At 43.9% G+C, this 23,971-nt stretch overlaps 2 protein-coding genes across 7 annotated transcripts in view; one reads left to right on the top strand and one right to left on the bottom strand.

The window, feature by feature from the left end:
• The first annotated feature begins 1,188 nt into the window (after positions 1-1,188).
• Positions 1,189-3,621, top strand: LOC310864322 (ATP-sensitive inward rectifier potassium channel 1-like). Its single transcript, XM_083772968.1, has one exon. It carries the CDS (start codon positions 1,191-1,193, stop codon positions 2,307-2,309), a length of 1,119 nt encoding a protein of 372 aa, XP_083629094.1. The 5' UTR covers positions 1,189-1,190; the 3' UTR covers positions 2,310-3,621.
• Positions 3,622-4,923: 1,302 nt separating this feature from the next.
• Positions 4,924-23,971, bottom strand: part of fli1 (Fli-1 proto-oncogene, ETS transcription factor) — a 52,557-nt gene continuing 33,509 nt past the window's right edge. For all 6 annotated transcript variants that reach the window (XM_083773666.1, XM_083773669.1, XM_083773667.1 and 3 more), the window contains 4 exons: positions 12,752-12,811; positions 10,201-10,260; positions 8,859-8,906; positions 4,924-8,471 (listed from right to left, as the gene is read on the bottom strand). In XM_083773666.1, the coding sequence (XP_083629792.1) occupies positions 7,942-8,471; positions 8,859-8,906; positions 10,201-10,260; positions 12,752-12,811 (698 nt within the window). In that variant the 3' untranslated portion in view covers positions 4,924-7,941. The remainder of the gene's footprint in view (positions 8,472-8,858; positions 8,907-10,200; positions 10,261-12,751; positions 12,812-23,971) is intronic.

Below are 23,971 nucleotides of genomic sequence, written 5' to 3'. Positions count from 1 at the left end.
ATAGATACTTATCCCATAGGATGCAGCCTGTGTAATTGTTGTTCTATTAATGTTTACAGTGAACCGTAACCCAGGGCAGTTGGGCCAGTATTCTGCAATATTTACCAATGACATGCTTCATGTTTTGGATAAGTGCAATGCTTTATTTGCAGGTGATACAGCTATTTATTTTGCATGAAATAGTATAACTGAACTAAGAAACACTGCAGTCTAAACTACAACTATTACTTGACTTGAAAGGCACTAAGAATGATAATCAGCTGCATGTGCCTTTCACTCCAAAAACCAGCTATTGTTCAAGAGACACATTTGCTTGGTGTAACACTTGATGGGCAGTTATATGTCAGGGGAGAAATGTACTGCAAATATTGTGAAGAAAATGTTTGCATCAGAAGATGTTTCTCATTTATTACGCCTGCCTTGAGAGTGCGAGTGACACAGGCCTGCACTCATTTTAACTCACCCTCGTCACTGCTCTGCGGTCTAGTCGGGTGCAGCCAAAAAACATATGCTAAGCTCCAAATTAGCTTTGGATGAAGCGGCAAGCCTCGCGCTGCACTATACTGAAGAGAGATAGCATGCCTCATAGAGTAGAGGAGAGGTTGGCAAGCACTTTAACAGGTTTCTTTGAATATGATCCGTAATACCAAAAACCAAATTGTTTCCAAACTTTTCAGCCCGTGACCCAAAACTGAAATTAGATATTCGCCCGGGACCCAAACTAGTGAAAATAGCAGATCACTACGTCTTAAATATTATGTTCTAATTTATGGAATTTATTCGATTTTTCTATCTATCGCACATTGCCACGGGTTTATCGTGCGCAACCCTTATTTTGAAGAGCCAAATATCCGTAACTGGATGTTACAATGACAAAAAAAGTTCTGGCGGGCTCCGTGTTAATTCATGAAATGTGTGGCTTCTTTGGGAATGTTTTTTGAAAATGTTTTCAAATAATAATAATTAAAAACCAAATGTAGTAAACAACAAGGGGACCCATAACAGTGTCCATAATGTGTCCGGGACCCACAAATGGGTCCTAACCCACTATTTGGGAAACAGTGTTCTAAAGTATTATTATGTTAATTGTTTTTACTTGACTTCAATATTTCTCTTCAGAAACATTTCCTTGCTCACTGTACTCATTTCTGTACTCTGTCATTTCTCCCTTAGGTCTTGTTAACTACTAAATGTTAGGCTTCTTCCACGAGCGCATCCAGGAGAGGCTGGCAGAGCGGCGGATCCGCAAGGCGCGGCTCGTGACAAAAGATGGCCGCTGCAACATCGAGTTCGGGAACGTCAACTACAACAACCACTTTGCCTTCCTGGCCGACTTCTGGACTACCTTTGTGGAGTTCCGCTGGAGATTCGTCCTGTTCTTCTTCATTGCCGCCTTCACCCTCAGCTGGTTCTTATTCGGCCTGCTGTGGTACTGGATCGCCCGCAGCAACGGGGACCTCACGTGGCAGATGCCGCCCGAGGGCCACACCCCGTGCGTGGACAACGTCGTTGGACTCACCACCTCCTTCCTCTACTCCCTGGAGACCCAGACCACCATAGGATACGGCGGCCGGGCCATCACGCCTCTGTGTGCCGGCGCCGTCGCCCTCATCATCATCCAGTCCCTTATCGGAGCCATCATCAACTGCTTCATGTGTGGAATCATCCTGGCCAAAATCTCCTTGCCCAAGAAGAGAGCCAAGACCATCTTGTTCAGTGACATGGCCGTCATCTCCCCAAAAGAGGGCGCCCTGTGCTTGTCGATCAGGGTGGCCAACATGCGTAAAACGATGATCATCGGGAGCCAGATCTACGGCAAGCTGCTGAGGACCACCATCACGCCGGACGGGGAGACCATCATCATGGACCAGGTGAACATTGACTTCATGGTCGACGCCGGAAAGGACAACCTCTTTTTCGTCTGTCCCCTCACGCTGTACCACGTCATCAACAAGGGCAGCCCGTTCTTCGAGATGGCCATTGACACGCTCCACAAGCAGGAGTTTGAGCTGGTGGTGTTCCTGGACGGCACGGCCGAGTCCACCAGCTCCACGTGTCAGGTCCGGACCTCGTTCATACCCCAGGAGATCATGTGGGGCTACAAGTTCCTGCCCATCATTTCCAGAAGCAAGGAGGGCAAGTACAGAGTGGACTTCTCCAACTTCTCTAAAGTGGTGGCCGTGACCACTGCGCACTGCTCCTACTGCTTCCACAACATAAAGGGCCACCATCTCCACTCCAAAGACGGACGGGACAACCAGGGCTTTGAGGTGATTGATATATGTGATCATCACATCACCAAGATGTGACTTACTGAGCACTTGTTGTGGGTGGACATTGCCACCTTATTGGCAGAAGCTTCCTCTTAAAATAGCCGATCTACAAGCTCCCAATGTGACGCATTGTGTGCTCGTTAGTCGGCTAATGTCGGCGAAATGATTTGGCGTAGAGGAAAAAAAGGAGTGGAGCAAGTACCGGAATACACAACTGGGAGACAACGATTAAAAAGGAAAGTATAAAAAGTGGAAACTGTTCATAAGTGCCAAAAGTACTCTATCTGTGGGGTGATGCGGTGGGCTGACAGAAAGTAAAGACAAAGACATTCTTACTTGAGTTAACACAGATAAGAAGAACAGGGAAATACATTCTGTGCTATTGTGATGTATTTCCTTGTATCTAAGACCAAGCCTGTCAATGTCTGACTCCAAACCCGTCTTCAGAATGCGAGGTGAGATCCGGCAGGATAAGAATGCTTCTTTTGTAATTCAAGAATATTAACGGGAAATCATTTTGCTAATATATTCAGCCTCTGGTGGCGAATGAAGTCGAGTTGTTTAACCTGACCTCCGGGGTCGGACGTCGAGCACATTTCAGAAATAGGAGGACAATGGAAAGAAAGAGAAAGTGAGAAAGTGCCTTAACCATACACTTACTGACTAGACAGAGAAATGATTGTTGTTCTGTTCTGCACTGTATTGTATGTCAGAAAAAGTCTGTACTTAAATACTTTTAAATCATGTTGTTTTTTTATGAGGTATCTGATACTGAGGCACTAAAACAGAGTTAGAGGTGGTTTTCTCTTATAAGAGTATCACTGAACACAGTTCTCATTTTAAATTATGGCTGCATGCAGCACTGTACATAGCATGAATGAATCAACACTGTTTGTATGGCTTTTTTGTATTTGATCTCAGGGGAAAACATTGTAATGAATCAAATAAAAGATATTTTTGCATTCAAAAGAAATTCTCTTTGTGGAATCATTCTTGCAAGCCTGCGTATAGCTTCATATGGGCCATGATAAAAACGGGGTCGGGGCAACATAAAATGACAGGCGCCAACCCCTATGACATATCTTCATACACAAACAGAGTGAAGTTGTGACAGCAAACGAGCATGTGATCCAAAAACAGCGGAGCTTGATCATTTGAAAGGTGAGAGCTGTTGCTGCCCACCATGTTGCCAGAGGCTTCTAAACATGACACCAAAACTCGTCATTTCGAGACACGGCAAGGCGTGTGTTGTCTGTGTCTGTTATGCAGACGGACTTATGTAACTTAAGTCACCTGTTTGACCTCAAAGAGAAACTGCATATAAAATAAATACAATTGAATAATAATAATAATTATTATAATTTTAACCATAATATAATATTAACCATAATATGTGGAAAGTTGTGTTTGTATCTAGGGTTTCTGCATGCAAAACCCACCCGTCATGAATTTCAATGACAAATGAGGAGTTTTAATGCAATCTTTAACTGATTAGAGCTCGCAGTAAGTGGGTACGAGATTCTCTAGCATACTGAATACCAACAAGCCCACAATTGTCCCCAAGGCTTAACAGATGTCCAATCACTTGAAGCATATGTCCTTTGCCACAGCATACAAATTCAAAAGGAGTTTAATATGGCCACGATTGTCTTTTATTGCATATGCTATACTTACACCTGCTGCATGCTAACCATTGTTCATTATTTGAATCTGTGGTTATAAATATTAAAGGAGACAAATATAGCAAGGCAGGTGAAGGACTACGTGGTATTCGTGGTAATCTTTTAGAACACTTGAGAAAGTTGCGGATACAATCAGGGGAAGACAATTGGATGAATAAATATCAAGGTGTACAATCAAGCATTTGAATGGGCACTTAACCCACCTTTGATGCAGTTTTAAACAAGTTGTCTCCACCAGGCTGAAGGCATGGAGAGTATGTTTTTAAAGTTCACATTAGTGCTCCGTTTTGAACAAAATCCTGCAAATCATGAACACATCGTGTCATTTCCGTGAAAGTTTGCATGCACATTCCCACTAGGCTGAGGAACAAATGCCACTTGAAACTTCTCAAATCAGCCTCATGGTGGCGCTATAACTGGTGGCCTATTCGTGATTTTACCTATAACTGCACCAATCTGTGTAAAACTTTATGCCCACTCCCTAGAGGCCATGGACAAACCTTTTCCCTGTATTTTTCACATCTGCTCTTTATAGCGCCACCAGGAGGCCGACTTATGTAAAAATATATATATATTACTCATTCAGATTTTATCCAAATTTCACGCTAATTGGTACACACATGATCTCTATTGTCATGTGATCAAGACGGGTCTGTTTGATTTCTCATATTCCATCCTGATTGGCTAAGATTGACTTCCAATTCCAAAGTTTACAGGAGTGGCCTGTTTTGTACAAAATACTGCAAAACATGAACGCAGCGTCCGTTTCTTACACCACTAGAAAATGTAAAATAATAAGATTTCCATGGATAATCGAGACAAATTTTGATCCCCAAGTGTATTTACCAAGTAATTAATGATGATATTAAGACAATTAGCTGGAGACAACATTTGTGTCAAATGTCAACATTAGGAATGAAAGGCTTTTGCGTTCTGTTAAGGCAATTGGCAGACATTGGAGGGCAACCTGAGAGGTAAAAACATTTATTTTGTCACATTTTTTTCCTATACAAAAGCCCTTTTTCAAAAGGTATTACTTCATACATTGCAGGAATGACAATAATAATAATACACTGGTTAATTGCAAAATTACACATATATATATATTTATATATATATATTTGATATCCAAAATACATGGTGTATAAGAAGTAGCACAGTTCCCTTTTTGATGAATATTAACGCTCTTGAAACATGGTAGTTAAGGGTACATATTTCAAACGTTTGCTTCTTCATGCTACAAATGACATGTTCCTTTTTATTTGTTCATTTAAAGCTGGGAGACCTTAAGAGAAGCTGGCTGTAGATATTATCAGTCTGTAATTTTATTTATTTATTTATGGTTTTGCATAATATACCTGGCAAATGTTAAGGCACAGGATAAGCTGCCAATTCCAGGGGTTATTAGGCAGCGAACATAATTTAACAATGAAAAGCATCCATATTCATTGTATGTTGTATATAATGTACAAAGAAATGTTGGCTATTTGATTAAGACTCAAGCAGGCATTTGTGGTAGAATTAACTAGACAATATCTTGTGCACTTCAAGGCACTGAGGACGTTACAAACCAAATTTCAGGAATAATAACGATAACAAAAAAAAAACAAAAGAAAAACACACAATGTAAAAATGTATTGCCCAAATGTACAGATAAAAAACCCTTAAAATGTTGAACATACTATGTAGCAGAAACGGACTTCAAAAGGTTTGCATTTTTGACCGAGGTCAACTCGTATTAATTCTCTTGATTTTCTTTTAATACTGTGTCACATATGAAAATAACTCTGCTTAATTTATACAGTAAGTTGCTTTAATGCCTAGTTGACTGTTGCTTACAAAATAATAGAAAATAGGTCTGACGAACGCACAGCATTCGCGAATCTGAGGATTTCTTTGTTTCATCTTGTCATACTATTATCGGTTTTGATAAACTACTTATTTCCAAGTAGTTTATTTTCAAGTGTCCACTTTCAGCTATTTTTAGTAATACTTTTTTTTTTCCATGAAGAACACTAACTGACACTACCTGAATGTGGACATGCTTTGACATAATACTGTTACATTAAGCTTGAATCCTGATTTGAGATGAGCATAATGTGCTTTGGCTGTTTGGTCGTTATATCAACAATGACAAACTGACATTCAAAATCACATGCTCTCAAATTAAGATCCAGACATGATACACTGAAAACGGTATATTGATATGATAGCTAAAATGACATGACTTACTGTGAAGCCACTTCTTTGAGTCGACCATAAGGGACTGGCCTTGATGGATGAAGAGTGACCTTGACAACCGCCGTTGTCAGAGTCCACTTCAAAATCAAAATTTGTCAGAGCTTTTGTCAGATGTAGCGGCATTTTATGTATTTTGACAATGATTGGTGAGATCCAATGCTATTCCCAACAGGCATAATACCCTGTTGCCGTGTGGGTATGGGTTAGCGCTAAAACTTCCACTCTTGTTAACCATGCTAAAAACAAGGTACGTTGAATAAAAGCATCCACAAAGTGTTTTTAGGAAGAAAAGGAAAACTATTGTAGATGTGTACTAACTGAATTCAAGCAAGTAGATGCTGCATAAGGTATATCTTTAGGGTTTATCTTATTTTCATTGACCACAGAGTGTAGGCTAGTGATTCACTTTTCATAAAAGATATTTCTGCTGTATGGTGTAATGTCTGACAAAGTTTGATTTTGTTATAGGTAGGGTATCCCTTTACGCATGTTTCACAAACCAGAAGACATTCACATTAATACTGACTTGGTCCAGCAATGAAACATCTGGGAATGGCACAGCTGAAAGGCAAACAGCATGGCAAACATTTAACAGCCTGGTGTGTGGGCCCCTGAAAACACGAGACCTGGGTTGAATTACTATCACAAATTGTTTCAATTACTTTTTTTTCTCCTTCTTTCCAGCACAATGGAGCCAATGGGTATGACTCAAAAGTGCATACACTGCCCATCTTTCACTCCAGGCAGACTTACGCAAAACACTTGCTATGTAATTGAAAAGATTTCAATTAATTGCTGACCCAAGGTCTGGAAAACATACAGCGCTTCCAACTCTGGCCTTTTCCAACTCTTCTCTAGCCTTCCAGTTTGGAGGATAAATTAAATTGTGAATGGCATATTCCAGTTGCCAAATTTCATTCAGTGCTGAGAAAAGTCCATTTCTCCGGGAGAGTTCCTCCCCTCCCCTGCAAAAAGGTTGTCCAACCATTTCCAGAAGACCCTCCACACACACATAAAGGGATGCAGACAAACGGATGAGCAGACGAGATGAGACTCGGTGGAACATAACGTTAGACAGATGTGGCGGGAATCGGAGAACCCCAGCAGAGCTGGAGACGGTGAAAAAGGCAGATGCTTTAAAGCTTTAATGTACATTAATGTACTGTAGATTGAGACCCATAAAGACTATAGGCCCATGTCTGGTAGAGGGATGGAGGGAGGAGGCTTCTGTCCATTGTCCCGTCCTATTGCTGTGACATGTGTGGGTGTCATCGTGTCAGAGTTCGGGGAAGGCACTTTAACTGGCCTGTAGGTGCAGCTTTTCCAGAGGCATAGGTATAGGAGAAAGGCACAGGAAGTACAGACGCACGTCCAAATACATAAACAAAACATGGAAAACAGTCTCTAGTCTTGTAAAGTTAAGTAGTATTCCATCTTTTGGACCATAGCATCCAGTTGTTTATAAATTCTTGCATATAAATTCTTGCGCGCACACACATACACACACACACACACACACACACACACACACACACACAACGACAAAAACTCCTTTAGTTTTAGCATCCTTCATTTTGCCGTTTAAGAGCAGGGAACCTTCTCAAGTCTCCTCATGTATTCAGTCTTAGTTGGTTTGGCGTTGTCTGCGAGTGCACGTCAGCGATTGTGGACTTAGTTGCGGGAGGAAAAAAGGGGTGAAAAGAAGGTTCAGGAGGAGGAAGGGGGTGGTCAAAGGTGGGTGTATATTAGTAGTAACTGCCCAGGTGGGATGGGACGTGGGTGTTGGGGTGGCGGGGAACGCCGGGGTTGGGGTAGATCCCCGCGGCGGGCGAGCTCCAGTACGTGGGGGTGGGTCCAAAGAAGTTAGAGGAGGTGACCGGCATGGACGGGGGGTGGGGCGACACGAAGTTGACCTTCTGCTGGTGGGCGTGGTAGGAGGGCACGTAGGCCAGGTCCGAGGGGTACTTGTACATGGAGGACTCGGTGGGGTGCGGCTGCAGGGCCTGCGCGATGCCGTGGAAGTCAAACTTGTAGGCGTAGCGCTTGCCGTGCACCTTGGTCATGATGTTCTTGTCGTAGTAGTAGCGCAGCGCGCGGCTCAACTTGTCATAGTTCATGTTGGGCTTGCTCTTGCGCTCGCCCCAGCGGCGCGCCACCTCGTCCGGGTCGGTCATCTTGAACTCGCCGTTGGTTCCCTCCCAGGTGATGCAGCCGGCGTTGGCACTGTCGGACAGAAGCTCCAGCAAGAACTGCCACAGCTGGATCTGTCCGGAACCTGGAGAAAGAGGTTAAAGGAACAGCGGGTCAGAACATCACGCACTGTACTTCGGACAATGGGTGCTAATAGGCAGAGAAATACAGGCCAGATACTAGTCTGGAGACTGCAGAGTAACATAAATAACATTGTGCAGATCACAATGCCGACAGAGAAACCAGACATGAATGCTAACACAATCAAATAGATTTATTATGAACGTCCTCCACGACTCATTCATCATACACTGACATCACTGAACAAAATTTTAGAGCCATTTCATAATATTTCACAAAAAAGGGAAATAATGTACACTCAATAACACAGTGAAAGGATAATAGAAAGATATATTACATGAGTGAAACTCAAGGCCATTATACTGTACTCTACCATCGTTCATCATCTTACCTGGGTTGGCTAGACGGCTACTGGTAGGACCCAGAATCTGGTAGGGATCTGTGGCCAGAGGGAGAGAGAAAAGTGGTAAGAGATGTGGTCAAGCAGTAAAAGAATACCGAAAATTAGGGGTTGCTTGTCCAGCATAGGACACATTAGCAGCTCATAGATTCACTTTGGATATGCATGCAGGTATAGTACTTGCGGGGTACTATTTCGACAGCAACGGTACGTATTCATTTTTTGTAATTTCACAGTCTGCTGGTTGACAGAGTGAGACTGGCATGTTGTAGCCCTATAGCCTCGCATAGCCAGCCTCCATCTGCCTTTGCCCAAAGGGGCCAGTGAGGCGCTCCAACGTTGAAGCACTGGGCCCTAGTGGTAAGAGGAAGGACTGCAGGCGGACCCTTGTATTCATGACGAGGAAACCCTGTGCAGCTGGGCTTTAACATTGAGCGCTCGGTCTGCATTTGACCACCAAAATTTGGGGCGGGACATTGCGGGAAAAAAATCTAACACTGAGAGGGACGAGACTAATATCCATGCAGTGATATTAGTATCGCTACGTGAGGCTATGGTAGCCCACCTCTAAGAAGACATTAATTGACTTAATACATAGCACTAATGACACAGCCTCTCTGTGTGTCAATCAGAATAAATGGCAGTACAGTAACTGTTGTGCACAGTGCATACTTAGCCATACAGTAGCCTATATTACGATGTATTATTGAGGGACATTGGCTTGTGAAAGTACATAGTGAAGATAAAAGTGATGGCAGAAAAGTGAAGACGCCAAAAGTGATTGGCCGGAATGACATTTGTGATGATTTGATTGGCTGAGCACAGAATGTGATGTATATGGTGAGCGCCCCTCACTTCACACGAGTGTGATTTGTATTATACCCATGCACAATACTAGATGAACCAGACAAAATGCTGAACCAGATCTAAACATCCATTTTGAAGAAATCTGACTTTGTCGACTGCATACATTTGTCCCTCTCCACTGTCACCGTATGATGGTAATGACTGACGTCTTTTTAATACCAAACGGCATACATTGATGCTGTATAGAACATGATAATTTGAGAATCTTCAATTTGATTTCATATTATTTATTTATATGTATTTATTATGTACACAATACTACACATTAATACACTATATTGACTCACACACGTGTGTGTGAGCTTGCGCGTGCGCATGCGCACACACACATACACACACACACACACACACACATATGCATGCACGCACGCACACACACACACACACACACACACACACACACACACTGTGCACACTACATGCAATGTATTCTATTCCATTCTATTATATTATATTGAGTGATTACCTGGCTGGGGTCTGGGCTGCTCAGTGGACTTGGAGACATTCTGAGTAACCACTGGTGAGCCTGCGGAAGACGGGTTGGGGGGAAGAAATGAGTGTGACAAAATGAGAGACCAAGAAAACAAAGAGGTACAGAGACAGGGCAAAGAGAGTGACAGTGGGTGTGTAAAGTGTGTATAAGGGACTGAAATTGAAAAGATAAATTTAAGCAAGGCAAGAGAAACGGAGAGAGAATTACTGGGGCATGTATAACCAGGCTACACATCTTAATGGCATGTCAGAGTCAGGCCAAAGCAAACAGAGCAGAAGGCTTGTGGCTGCACCCAGTACTTTTAACTACCCTGCTTCTCATGCTCTGACAGCAGGCAGAAGGTTTAATCTTTGGTGGTCTGCTTTGCATGTGTACTTTGTGGATGTTGGAACTCCCCTTTGGATGATCCCAGACATGGGTCAGATGGTCTTAGCACATACTTTGGGCGTTTGGCTGAATATGCACAGACTGCTGGGTGGGTGTTGTTTCACCGCATCAGAACAAATCAGGTAGTTTAATACCTATCCAATCCTGTCCTGTAGGGTTGGCCCGATCCGATCACGCGATGGGAAATCGGGGGCCGACCGCGTCATGTTCAAATGATCGGAATCGCAAAAAAAACGTGATGGAGACAACATCCTTGTATCAATATTATGTCCATATCATGATATTATACTGGGGGCTCCATCTTGCGCCACCCTAATGTGCCATTTTTTTTTACTATTTTAAAAAACATTTTAAAATAGTTCAACTAGCCGATTTACATCGAGACATTGTGAGTTTGTAGATCGGCTATTTGAACTATTTTAAAACGTTTTTGTAATAGTAAAAAAAAAAAGGCAAATTAGTTTAGGGATAAGGGTTAAGGGGTGGCGCAAGATATAGCCCTGGATATTGTCTGTGATTTTTGATATTGTACTATTGTTATATGGCGTGTTTCTATAAACGTATCGGATCGGGAAAAATCAATTGATCGGAATCGGATCGGGACATCCCTATAATATCCTATCCTATCTATAGCCATTCCTATCCTATCTTATCCTATCCTAGCCATTAGTATTCTATCCTATGCTAGCCATTCGTCTCCTATCCATTCCTATCCTATCCCATAGCCCCAGATGGCTGTTGAGGCACCACAGATACTCTGTTGACAAGCTCTCTGTCCCAGGGAGCTCTAATGGTCTCGCTGAGTTTCAAGTGAGTCCATTCTCCCATGTAAGTTTAATGCAGTGGTAGCCAAGTGGTGTGCTAAGGCACACTGGTGATTTATTGATAACCACGTCATTATTATTGCAATACAACTATACAAAACGGCAAGCCAATTTCATCCCGGGGACCCTATTTGGGTCGTTATACATTGTAGTTGGAAATACATTCTTATTAATGACTTGATATACACGCTCAGAACGAAAATACATTGCATGGATGCAACTGGGACGTATCCTCAGTGATGTATCCCGAGGTCATCATATACATCACTGAGGATACGTCCCAGTTGCATCCATGCAATGCATTTTCGTTCTGAGCATGTAGATCAAGTCATTAATAATTAATAAGGGTCGTTACATTGTAGTTGAAAATACATTCTTATTAATGACTTGATCTACATGCTCACAATATGTCACATCACAACATGTTGTGAGCTTCTAGATCTGCTATGTTCTGCCATGAATGCAAGTGTATCTAGATACTATGTATGTAGATACTTTATATACTTTCAGTAGATTTATGCACCGCTGTATATACAAGGAAAACACATTCTCATTGTATGATCATTGTCATCATCAACTTTCACTTAGCCTAGGTCTCATTTGTTTCTTTAAAAATGTGCTTAGGAGCAGTAAGACAACCAAAGACTGTATATACTGTAAGTTGAAATATAATGCTCCCCTCTGTTTAAATAACCTTGATTGGTAGTACTCAACGCAATACATACAGTAAGTGCAATAATTTGTTCATTTATGTGGAAGTGCATTGTGGAATTTGTAACCACCCGGTGTACAATGTGCAATAACCAACAATTCATATTTGTTTAGGTATAGATACATATATACATATTATACTGCCTCTACCTCTACTTGCATCATTATACAGCTTCTAGCAATTTCGTGGATTTCTTCAGGGGGTGAATGGTTGTAAATAATTCAAATGTTTACTGCGCTGAGACAAATTTGTGTACACATACCTGGTAATAAAATGCATACTGATTCTGATTCTGCAGTGTACCATATGCTGCCCCACGACTAACAACCATGGGGAATTGTGATAACAAACCATTGTGCTACTGAAAATTATCACAAGATATTAGGGTGCATACGTTGGTTAGACATACATACAGACACTCAGACAGGCATTAGTCCGACAACACCGTCGCTCCTGACATGTGTCTAACCCGTGGCATGTTCAAACTAACCCGTGGCCCCGGACATGTGTGGCAGGTTAAAACTAACCCGTGGCAGGAAATAAGATGATGACTGTCAGGCTCAACCGTTCTCAACCGTTCATTGTACAGTAAAGCTCTCACCTTTGCCACTGTGCATGTTGTTTGACCATCCTGTCCGCCGTACAGCATCATATGAAGGGTCTAAAAAAAAAGAAGAAAGAAAATAATCTGATTAGACAAATTGATTATTCATTTGAATTATTCAAATGTTTTATACTGTATATGGTAGAGACAAAAATGGAGATGGAACTAGACAAACACCGCCTCCTACACACTTAAGATAATTAAGTCCATCTCGAGAACAATTCAACTGAAGCCTGCCAATGCTAGAGAGACCCTTGTATGTATGCTACATTACTCTCCAGCCTTAAGCATCATTTAACCACAATAAAAAAGTAGCGTCTGTGCTTTGGAATGTGTGTGATTAGCTAAGTATCTCAAACCACCACCTGCTACCAGCACATCAACAGGATCTATATGTTTCCTGGAGGGAGGCCACTGTCTCCTCAGTGCATGCTTTATTGACCTGGAACGTGTCTGTGTCGCCTTAGCTTTTAACCACTTTAACTATTATTTTAAAATGTAGCTGTTGAAAAATACCAGTTATATAAGTTCATAGCGTGGCACTGAGCTACGAGCTTGTAGATCTGCTTTTTTTTAATCGTGCAAATGTGGCACGAATCTTTGAATATGTATACTTCCACAGCAAACGTTTTTAACGGGGGGGGGGGGGGGGGGTCCTTAACATGAACAAGTTTGAGCACCACTGATATAGAAACATAGGTTTTTCAGAAAACCTTTAGGATTTAGAAGAAGGTTTTGTAGAAGCTGAGCTGGGAACACAGTAGAGGGTTAGGGTTAGGAAGGAAGGAATGTTATTGGTATTCAGTCCACTTCATCATCAGTCACCAGACAAATACCGTAGCAAACACTGACCAAAAAGATGGATTCATACTGTCGAATGGTTGCATCATGAAAACAGAAAATTACCCGTAAATAATGGATTTTCAATAGGGGAAAAAGATTGTTTATGTGTTATTTAGCCTTTAGCATCCATCCATAGAAATTAAGGGAGAAATTCAACTTGTTCCTTTTATAAAAGATAATATATATATTTTTAAGTTGCCTGGGGAGGTTGCAACATTGACCTCCGAGCTGGGGGTGAAGCTCTGAAATCAACAAATGCACAAAACATTGACACAGTCAGACACATACTGTATATTATATGTGAACACACATGGGTGTGGAAACACACACACACACACACACACACACACACACACACACACACACACACACACACACACACACACACACACGCGCGCGCGCGGACTTCATGCTTTGTATGACTGCCTGCCTGATACGTAACAAAAACTGACCCAGGTTGGAAACTGGTCCTATATGGCTGTGAAGTTCAAAACCATTCAGTAGTACTGCTGGGAAAGTGGAAGGCTACCAACCACAATCAATCACTCTGACATGTGTAGATAAAACAGGAAGTATCTCTCCCGAATGGGGCACCAAAAGCGCTGCTGTGCACTCCCTGCCTCTAAATTGAACGTCGACTCAATTTCACAGTTGTTTGGCTAGCACGGCAACCAAACAATGCCCTTGGAGGTTAGCATTGTTGTGAGTTAAAACAGTTGGAACAACGTGTCCTCCTCCAAGGACTGGATGAGGAATATGATAGGTTGGTGTGGTCAGATACACTTTTCTGCCAGTGTGTGCGTGTGTCCTACATGTGCCTTTCATGGTCTTATCACATTGAATATCTTTTTGTCTGTCGTGTACCTTGGAGGGCCACAAGGGGGCTGGCTGGAAGGAGGAGCAGTGGAATGGTGCCTACAAAGGATAGCGCTGACATAGGAGGTCAGGGAGGTGATACTTTTATTATAGTGGCAGCTGTGGATGTCCCCCTTCATGAATGTATATAGGCATACTGTCTCAGTCCTATATATGCATTAGTGCTGTGCCGTTGACAGTTCTGTCTTAAGGGGAACCATCTTATAGTGCACCTTAAAACTTTCCATTTCTGGTGCCCAGGCCATTCTTTGACCTTCATTTTGGACATGCTCAAAGTGGGGACCACCAGTTTGACTGACAGTGGTGGAGGTAAAAGATGTGGGCGTATGACTAACGGATCACCAGTTCTACCATCTGGACAAGAGAAATGCCTCCTGGCACTGTCTCTAACCCTCAAATGTCTTTGTTTTCAAAATCTTTTTATTGACATTTTCAATGACCGCAATCTCAGGGGCAGGCAAATAATGACAATACTATGTTGCTGAGCACCCCACGGCCTCCCACACAAAAGAAAAAATCCCAATTTTATCCCAATTTGATAATTAAGCCAATTCCCAGTTCCCCTGCCTCTCTACAAGTGCTCCATCTCTGCTAACACCCACAATAAGTCAGTGGGAGGGTGAAGATATAGCCTCGAGTCTCCTCTGACATCAGGGCCGTCAAGTTACCGTCTTCTTGTGAGGGCCTCACTTTGGGTGAGTAACGGGTATGCGCTATGCTCCCCAGTTCCACCCCACCCTGAACAGGTGCCCTGAGCATTTGTGGGGATCTAACCCTCAACTTCTTCTATAGTAAAGGACACTATATGAGATAGTACAGTACAGGCACTATAGTGGGCAGCGCTCTAATATGAATGAGCTTGGCAGTTCAGAAATCAATTGCACGCTACTACGTGTGTACTATAGGCCTACTATAGGACAATTCAGACGGTGTCAGATATCAGTCACCAGACAGCATAGATGGCTTAGCTAGTCCACCTTTTGTTACTCATTGTACTGTGTTGTGTCCAACCCTCAGAGGGGTAACTATGGACGCACCGTCACCGTGTGCCTATACACATCATAACACATGCATGTATGTGCGTGTGCGTGTGCTGTGCACGTGTGTGCATCTTGACCCGATTCATCTGTACAAGCCACATTTTACGAGGTTTCAGTGACTCATCACTGTGATCTCACAATCTGCTACTGGTGTACATGTCATGTCAATACTTAAATACTGTACAATACTGCCCTCTCCTGGATGCAAAATACAATGGTTTTATAATGACAGAACCTGCTGCAACTACTGTGTGGCTTCATTCATAATAACACTCTCCAAATAAGGGTAATCCTCCACTTTCATTTACAGCTCAATTCCATATCTTGATTAGATTTTCTCCTCTCTGTTCGACCACAAAAGATTGTCTGATAATCTGCAACACAAGTGTTTTGTCTCACTTAAGCCTATTGTACAGTACTGTAAGATGCCAACCAGTGAAAACATTAAAAAAAAATCTAAACCAAGCACATCTTCTAAATTACTTTCACAGGATGTTATTTTGCCTTATTTCCCTTTTCCTCACTTGTTCTCTGTTTCTTTAGAGAATTGGCCTCTGGCCGGTCACATTTCCCGCCGTTTAGGGGACCTTTTGATCTTTTTTCTCTAATTTCTAACTTTTCAACTTTTAACCCCCGCTGTTGCTTTAGCGGGCCCCGTCCCTAGCAGGGGCCAGACAAAGAGTTGACTCTCTCCCCCGGCTGTCTGTGGTTGAACGCAGAGAGAGAGAGAGAGCACCACAGAGAAGAGAGAGAGAGAGAGAGAGAGAGAGAGAGAGAGAGAAAAGAAAAGCAGTGGAGTGAACGATGACATTGAAAAAAGCCAAAGGAAGCGAGAGGAAGTAATGAGATGCGATATATCCAAGCCCTGCAGTGGATGAGTGAGATACGGCAAGAGATCAGAAGACTGAAAGAAAGAGAGAAGGTAGAGCAACAGAGAGAAACGCAGAGAGAGAGAGAGAGAGAGGGGAAGAAAGACAGAAAGAAAGAGGGAAGGGAGTAAAAACAAGGAGGGCGGCCGGGACTCGGTGGAGGTTGTCAGTTTCAATCTGCTGCGGGCCGGTAGGACAGCCAAGGAGCAGCGACTGGGGGAGAAGTCCTGGGAGACCTGCGTTTCCTGCCTCCCTCGCCTGCAGACAACCTCTCTTTGTTTTACTGGCCCTCTCTTCCCCCCTCGACTCAACCCTGCAGCACCGCTAGTGCCACGAAAAAAAAGAGGGGAAAAAAACACACAAGGGGGCTGGCTACCTCCTTCCAGGAGGAGAGAGGGGTCACCAACAGGAGGGGAGATGGAGGGAGCAAACATGAAGAGAGGGAGGGGAAGAGAGAAAGAGAGAGGGATGAAGAAGACAAGAAACAGTGAGGTAGAAGGAGGAGAAAGAGAGCGAAAAGTTGAGGAAAAGATGGGAGGGGAACGTGAGAGAGAAAGATAGAGCAAAGAACATACATGAGAGAGAAAGAGAGAGTGAGAGAGAGAGAGAGAGAGAGAGAGAGAGAGAGGTGGGTGGGGGTGGGTGGAGTTGAAGAAACTAAAGGGAGGGGAGGGGAAAAAAACCCGACAGACGAAACACAACGTTGGAATTTGAAAAGAAAACGAAGGCAGAAAACGCGGCTACTGTCTGGTCTGGAGCTGAAGAACACAGATGCCCAGTAAATGTGTCATGATGTGGCTTCGTCCACAGATCTCTTATGCTCCCGAGTTCTGAGCACTGGGACTGTGTTTCAAAGCCTTCTCCCTGGGCGAGCCTCAAGAATTCCAAAGAACATGAAGAGAGGGTGGCACTGTGGCACTGTGACAGTATCTCATAGTGCCTCATCTCAAGGATTACTGTGTAGTTTGTTGTTTTTGTCTTTGAAGATTGCAGAGACACTCCGTGGCGGGTTGGCGTTCCTCCGACCGAGAGGGAGGTGACATAACATACGAGAAAGCGTTCTTAGAAGTGCAGCCACTGGTCCATTTGGCACTGAATATCCTGAGCCTCGAGGTCCACGCACAGACGGATCAGACCTGAAACGTGTACACAGACAGACACCCCCCACCGCCCTACCCTCCTCCTACACAGACCCCCACCCACCCCCCAATGCTCCATCATTTTTCCAGGCGTCTTATTCTGTTACCCCGCCCCCCCCCCCCCCCCCCCCCCCCCCCCCCCCCCCCCCCCTCTCTCTCTCTCTCCCCCCTCTTTGACAGTGAGCTGAGCCAGTTTCCACTTCGGTCTGGGGTGTGGTGCAGCGCTCCTGAGAGACTTAGGCTGCTGGACCAGCCTAGTCAAAACAAGGAGGCCTGAGCACTATAGAGAAGAAAAGAGACAGAAAGAAGAGCAAGGGAGAGAGAGAGAGAGAGAGAGAGAGAGAGAGAGAGGGGGCGAGAATAGGGGGAGAGAGAGAGAGAGAGAGGGAGAGAGAGAGGGAGAGAGAGAGGGAGAGAGATAGAGGGAAAGAGAGAGGGGGAAAGAGTCGAGTCATGGGCCATTTTTAAACCAAGGTCTGAGCCAGCGAGAGAGAGACCCAGACAGGCTCAACTTTTTAATACCCATAATACAGGTGCTTTAAAAGCCATCTGTATGAGAAAGGAGCCATGGGAGGAAGCAAATACTGGCAAGGTTTACAACATACTGTGTGTGTGTGTGTGTGTGTGTGTGTGTGTGTGTGTGTGTGTGTGTGTGTGTGTGTGTGTGTGTGTGTGTGTGTGTGTGTGTGTGTGTGTGTGTGTGTGTGTGTGTGTGTGTGTGTGTGTGTGTGTGTGTGTGTGTGTGTGTGTGTGTGTGTGTGTGTGTGTGTGTGTGTGTGCGTGTGTGTGTGCGCGCATGCGTGTATATATTGCAGTAACAGTGAGTGCAGTATAAACTCCTCAAGGGAACACACACACATACTCACACGTAGCCTACAGACGGATACGCACGCGCAAAACTCAGATAAAACGTCTGGGTTCTTCCTTCAGAAGTACTCTGGTGAACTCATGGTTCACCAGAGTAAACAACATGTTTTGATGCAGTTTGTTCCACTGCGGATCGCAGCGCTGTGGAGGTTCAAGGTTGCCAGTCTGAATGCACCGGGTGACATTATGATGCACGTCGAAATGAGCCTCGGCATAAAAATAAAAATAAACACCCATAACGGTGAATCATCACCTCCCCTTGCACTGAACAGAAGCGGAGAATATGAGTTGTCCCTGACTGGAATTACCAAATTCCTCTGTTTCATTGCAGCGGTAGAGAGGCTGGAGGAGGTGCAATACAAGGGTGAAATAATAGGCTAAAAAATAAGCTTCATATTCACTATAGTGGTGGACAAAGAAACACAGCACTTCAAAGTATAGATACTCCTGGTCAAATTGGTCTTAAGTTTAAGTAATGGTACATGTTATTTTCTATATTGTGGAGTGTCTCCTTAGGTCCCGGTCCAATTGGCGTTCCCACCAAGGTGACCTAGCCTGGGTAATGCATTCAGGTCTGTGATCCGGTCGGGAGCGGATGATATCGTTACGTCATATTGTAGTCATTGTTTTGTAGTCATCAGGCCGGAACCCTCAATCTGACTTTATTGGCCATTGATTTTGTAAAATTTAGGTCAAATAGATAATAATGAATGAATGAATAATGAATTGCATTTTTATAGCACTTTTCAAAGTGCTCAAAACGCTTTACAATGGTTAATTTATTCATACATTAGATGATCAAAATCACACCCGTGTGAAGTGAGGGGCGCTAATATATTAAAGTCTGACTCATGCCTTAAGTTTCCACCCCAATAAAAAACTCGTTGGTTTTGGTCAGCACTCTTCACAATATCAATGCATGGTTGTTTTGACAAGATTTTCCGTGAATGTTAAAAAAAATGACTAATAGGGCTTAAGTGGTCAATTCTGTAATGTAATTTTCCCTGGCTAGAAATGTGGTGGAGTAAAAAATACAGTATTTGTCTTTGAAAAGAAAAAAGTAAAGCACTTATACTCCAAAAATGTTACAGTACTCAATTAAGTATACTTAATTACTGTCCAGCACTGCAAATTTCACATTGAAAATGAAGCCTTTGCTAGTTCAGTGTGACCGTGAAAATAAGGGCTTAAGGCTGGTGGCAACTTCAATGTTAGAAACGGGCTTGTAAGCCGAAGGCTTGAATCGCCCCAACAAGTTGTGAAAACTTTGGCTGACATCTCAGCTACTGCTGTCATGGGACCTTTTGTGTGAGACGCGTAAGACCCTAGTTCCACGGTAGCACGGTCTGGTGGCAAACAGTCGGAAATTGCTATTTTATTGAGCATCTCCCAGGTGTGATTGTGGATAACTGCAGGACTGCAACGTAGGGGCTGTGCAGGGCCTATAGCTCTGAATATAAAACGCTGCAAATGAAAAGTGAAAATATAAACATATTACAGATCTTTTTTTTGTTGTTTTCTGAAACAGCTGACAGGTTCAGCAATGGTGCAGCAACACGCCTGCTTCTGTGCAGCAATGGAGTCACCGTTAAAGAGAGAATGTAGTTTAAACCTTTCTTCAACAAGATAAAAAAAGACCAATCATTGTATACTTTCCCTTTTTGTATCCACCACAGACGCATACGTAATGACAGCCTCTACCCAAACCACCCACCCCTTCTCCTTCGAGAAAACTTAAAATGTTTCCTTGGTAACTGACTTTGACATATTTGGTTTAGGGAAATTTGGTTTATGTTATTTCTTTTGCACGTTCAGTTAAGTTGTTTTGGAAACTTTTAGGCCAACCGATTGAGACGGGGATGAGGGCATTCTCCTCACCCCGCAACCTGTTAGGCGGCATCTCAGTAAAAATAATGATCATAGGAATGAGTCATCATTACTGCTGCTGATTCAGTGAAAAGAAGCAGGTTTGCGATGTGGGAGGCTGCAGATGGAAACAGACATCAGCCCGTAAAGCCGGATTTATACATGTATGGCCGCAGCTTTACGACGGTGTCGCAGGCTGAAAGACAGTATAGTGGCATCGCGATGCATCGTGAGCTTGCTTGTAGATCGCCTATTTTTGGTGCAGGAGTACGTATACTGATATACAGAAATGGCTGCATAAACATTGCATGCCTCATGTCTGTGTGGAAGCCACGTGGTATGCTACATTACCCGACCGCTGGTCCGTCGCATGTGTACATAAACACTGAGACACATATGGCACGTATACACGTATATCTTCTATACCCATACAAACCCAAATGCATACGTACACATAACATACCCTCACAAGCAAGCCAAGACGCACCCTCTGATGCATGCGGCAAGAAGGCATGCAGGACGCCCACACACACACATGATTACTTACACGCAGGCAGGCAGACAGACCTCAGACACACACACACACACACACACACACACACACACACACACCCTTTCATAGCTGCTGGCAGTCCGTGTTTTATATGCTCTCCTTTATTCATAACATTGCATTTTACACTGTGCAGTCTGGAGCAGATTAAAGGCAGTCTCCTGCTGAACGCTCGTGCTTACTCAACCCCAAAGAGCCGGCGTGCTATTCCACTGTTCTCCAAAAAGGCAATTTGAACACAGAGACATCTGGCAATATGGATCTCAGCGAAATGTTGATGAAGGCTTTAGGAGCAGGGCAGGCACCGCCGCTGAGGCATAGCTCCTCTCTCCTCTTCAGAGTATAACATTTCTGTCATATGAAAAAGCCGCTGACGAACCGAAACATTAGCCGTCTTTCATTTCTCGCTTTGGGTTTAGCTGTCATAACTTTCATTTTTTAATTAAACCTTTAGTTTGGGCTCTTCGTCTGGCCGTCTGCGGCCCCGGCGTTATACTGTAGCGTAACGGACACTGTGAGAGGAACACTCATAATAGAACACCTCGGTAGAGGGGGGTGGGGGGAGGATGCGGCTGAAGGGAGTCGCCCCTTTATCCCTGCCAGTCCAAATACCTGCCGCTGAGAACCAGGAAGGACGGGGGTCAGGGGGTGACCGAGCAGAATCTTATCTGGGCCTGCCCGTTTCGTTTCTCTATTGCTAGTGAAGCCAAGGCGAGAACAAGTCCATGGTCTGCTAACGCTCACAGGCCGAGTCAGATACAAAGAGAGAGAGAGAGAGAGAGAGAGAGAGAGAGAGGGCATTCTCGGACACTTATCAGCGCCAGCGTTTCCTCTCCTCCCTCCTCGATACGGCCCCTCATCCTGTGTGCGAGGCTATCGCTGTTATTGCAGTCCTTAGCCCTGTCTGCAGGCCGTGACACCGTATAGTTCCATGTAAAGGATGTGTAGTCGCGTTTCGCACCGAGGGTTTTGTCTTGTGTCAGCAGAAACTTGTGGCGTTTAAAGTGAAAAGTGCCCGAGGAGGGTGTGGGGGGAGGGGGGGGAACTCCCTACTCACTTAGGCCTACTGTCCTGACAGTGTCCTGTCCTGGACCCTGGAAATATGCTTTGGCTTGAATTCAATTCTTGTACAATTAATTGTACAATATAATAACAATCACCTTTTTTATTCTGCAATACGTTAATTGAATTTGGCGCCCTGGGGGTCCAACATGAAAAGCAGCGTATAGCTTGGAGGCTACAAGTACATTTGTGGACGGCGGTACATCCTGCACAGTAATCATCAACAGATGGTTTGTCATGTTGTCCATTCATCCTCAAAGACACCTTTGGGTGTACTGTAAGGCCTTTTGAGGGGTGTTAGCCCCTCCTATGCCCAGCTTTGTGTGTTTTATACCACGGAAATGGTTTGATTGCCTCAGCGCGGAATGTGATGTATGATGATTAGAGCGGAGAGCGCCCCTCACTAGCATTCATGAAAACTAATAAGCAAACAATTTGCTGTTACGTCATATCGATTGTCATGTCACACATGCGTTGGTGACCTATCGAATTTTGGTGACTCCAGAAACCACTTCTTTAATTAGTGCCTCCATCATTGATAGTACACTGTAGAGAGACAGGAAACAATTGAGAGAAAGCAAAGGGCAGCTGTAAATGATCCATGTGGCCGGCCCGGGAATCGATCCGGGAACTCACTGCCAGGCACCGTGGGAGCCCAAGCACACGCGTCACTCACAACCACCCAGACATTGTATTGAGTGCCTGGCCTTAAGAACAAACAATTAAACACACAATGTCTAGATGTAAAACAAGAATGAGCAGACTACAGCCCATACTGTACCACACAGACATCATTTCCCAGCATTCATTGCATGTTATTCCCAGCTATTATCTTTTCCGATCAATCCCTGCCTGCCATGCTAGCAGACAAAGCAAAACTGCATTTACTATATAACACTACTAGCCTACTCTTCTTAGCCACTTATGCCTAAGTCTGTATATACTTTGTACAAAACGGAATACGGGCATATCGGTTGAATTGACAGTTCTGGACATCCAGATTTCCATGCCTATATTTTATGCCCATAGGGAGATGCCCAATGCCATCCGTATAATGCCAATATATTGTATGGGCATATTGGTGGGATCGGCAATCCTTGATAACCTGTACTCAACCGACTTGATTCAACCGGACTCGGCACTCCCTCAGGTCGCCAGTGACATGTACGACGACTTAGAAGTCAATGGGTCGGTCGAACGATTCTCGAGATACGCGAACCACAGACACACGTACACTCACAGAGATGTTGCACATTTATAGTAGGATTTTGTAAACCAATTTTATTTTCTGCATAGTAATAAAACACATCTTATAAACCCAGTATATATGAGCACGTTCTCACTGTGGATAAAGAGCGTCAAGCGATGGAGCCTGGCCTACGAAAACAAAGGCCAATCACCCTCTTGTAACAAACTGTGGCTTCGCATTTGCCACCTGTCTCTCTCATGCATGTCCATTTATTTCACTTCACGTCATCATTCATGCAAAACCGCCTCCTGCTCGCTTCACCGTATTCAAACCAGCAGCACTCTCGCCGGTCTCTGTTCTGTCCCTGAACTGTGGACAGAAGCCATCGCCATGCTCCTTTGTCTTGCTAATCTCCCTCTCTTCTGTTGTGACCACCAGTGTTTTCCTAATGCTCAGGTAGAAGACCTGAATGGCACCGTGTCGTAACCGTTCTGTGGTTGTCGTTATTTCAGGAACAAAACAAAGCACCTGCACCTGCTGGGTGTGTGTGTGTTTGTGCGTGTGTGTGTGCGCGTGCATGCGTGCGTGTGTGTGTGCACAATCAAATTTACCATTTCTACCGGCTCAGAGTGTACAAATGTAACCAAATGTGTACACGCTTAGCAACGCATTGTGAGCTTGTTGATCTACTACCGGTATTAACGCTATTTGCCCTACAACAAAGTATATCTAGGTTTTAAGTATATGGATTATAAGGATTTTCCACTGATTTTTCACTGTGTGAAGCCCATGTGTAGCCTGCCAGTTAACCAGTTCCAGCTCAGACGCACATGCACCAAAATACTCCTGATGATACTCAGAACTGAGCAGGTTTGAATGACGAGAGTACAGTATCTAGGAGGACTGAGTGTGAGTA

This window comes from Protomyctophum parallelum (genome assembly GCF_964188405.1).
Source record: "Protomyctophum parallelum genome assembly, chromosome: 9".
NCBI classification, from domain to species: domain Eukaryota; kingdom Metazoa; phylum Chordata; class Actinopteri; order Myctophiformes; family Myctophidae; genus Protomyctophum; species Protomyctophum parallelum.
This window is presented reverse-complemented; position numbering and strand designations above follow the sequence as displayed.

Coding starts and splice junctions, on each gene's coding strand:
- LOC310864322 (XM_083772968.1), top strand. CDS start 1,191: ATGTTAGGCTTCTTCCACGAGCGCATCCAGGAGAGGCTGGCAGAGCGG.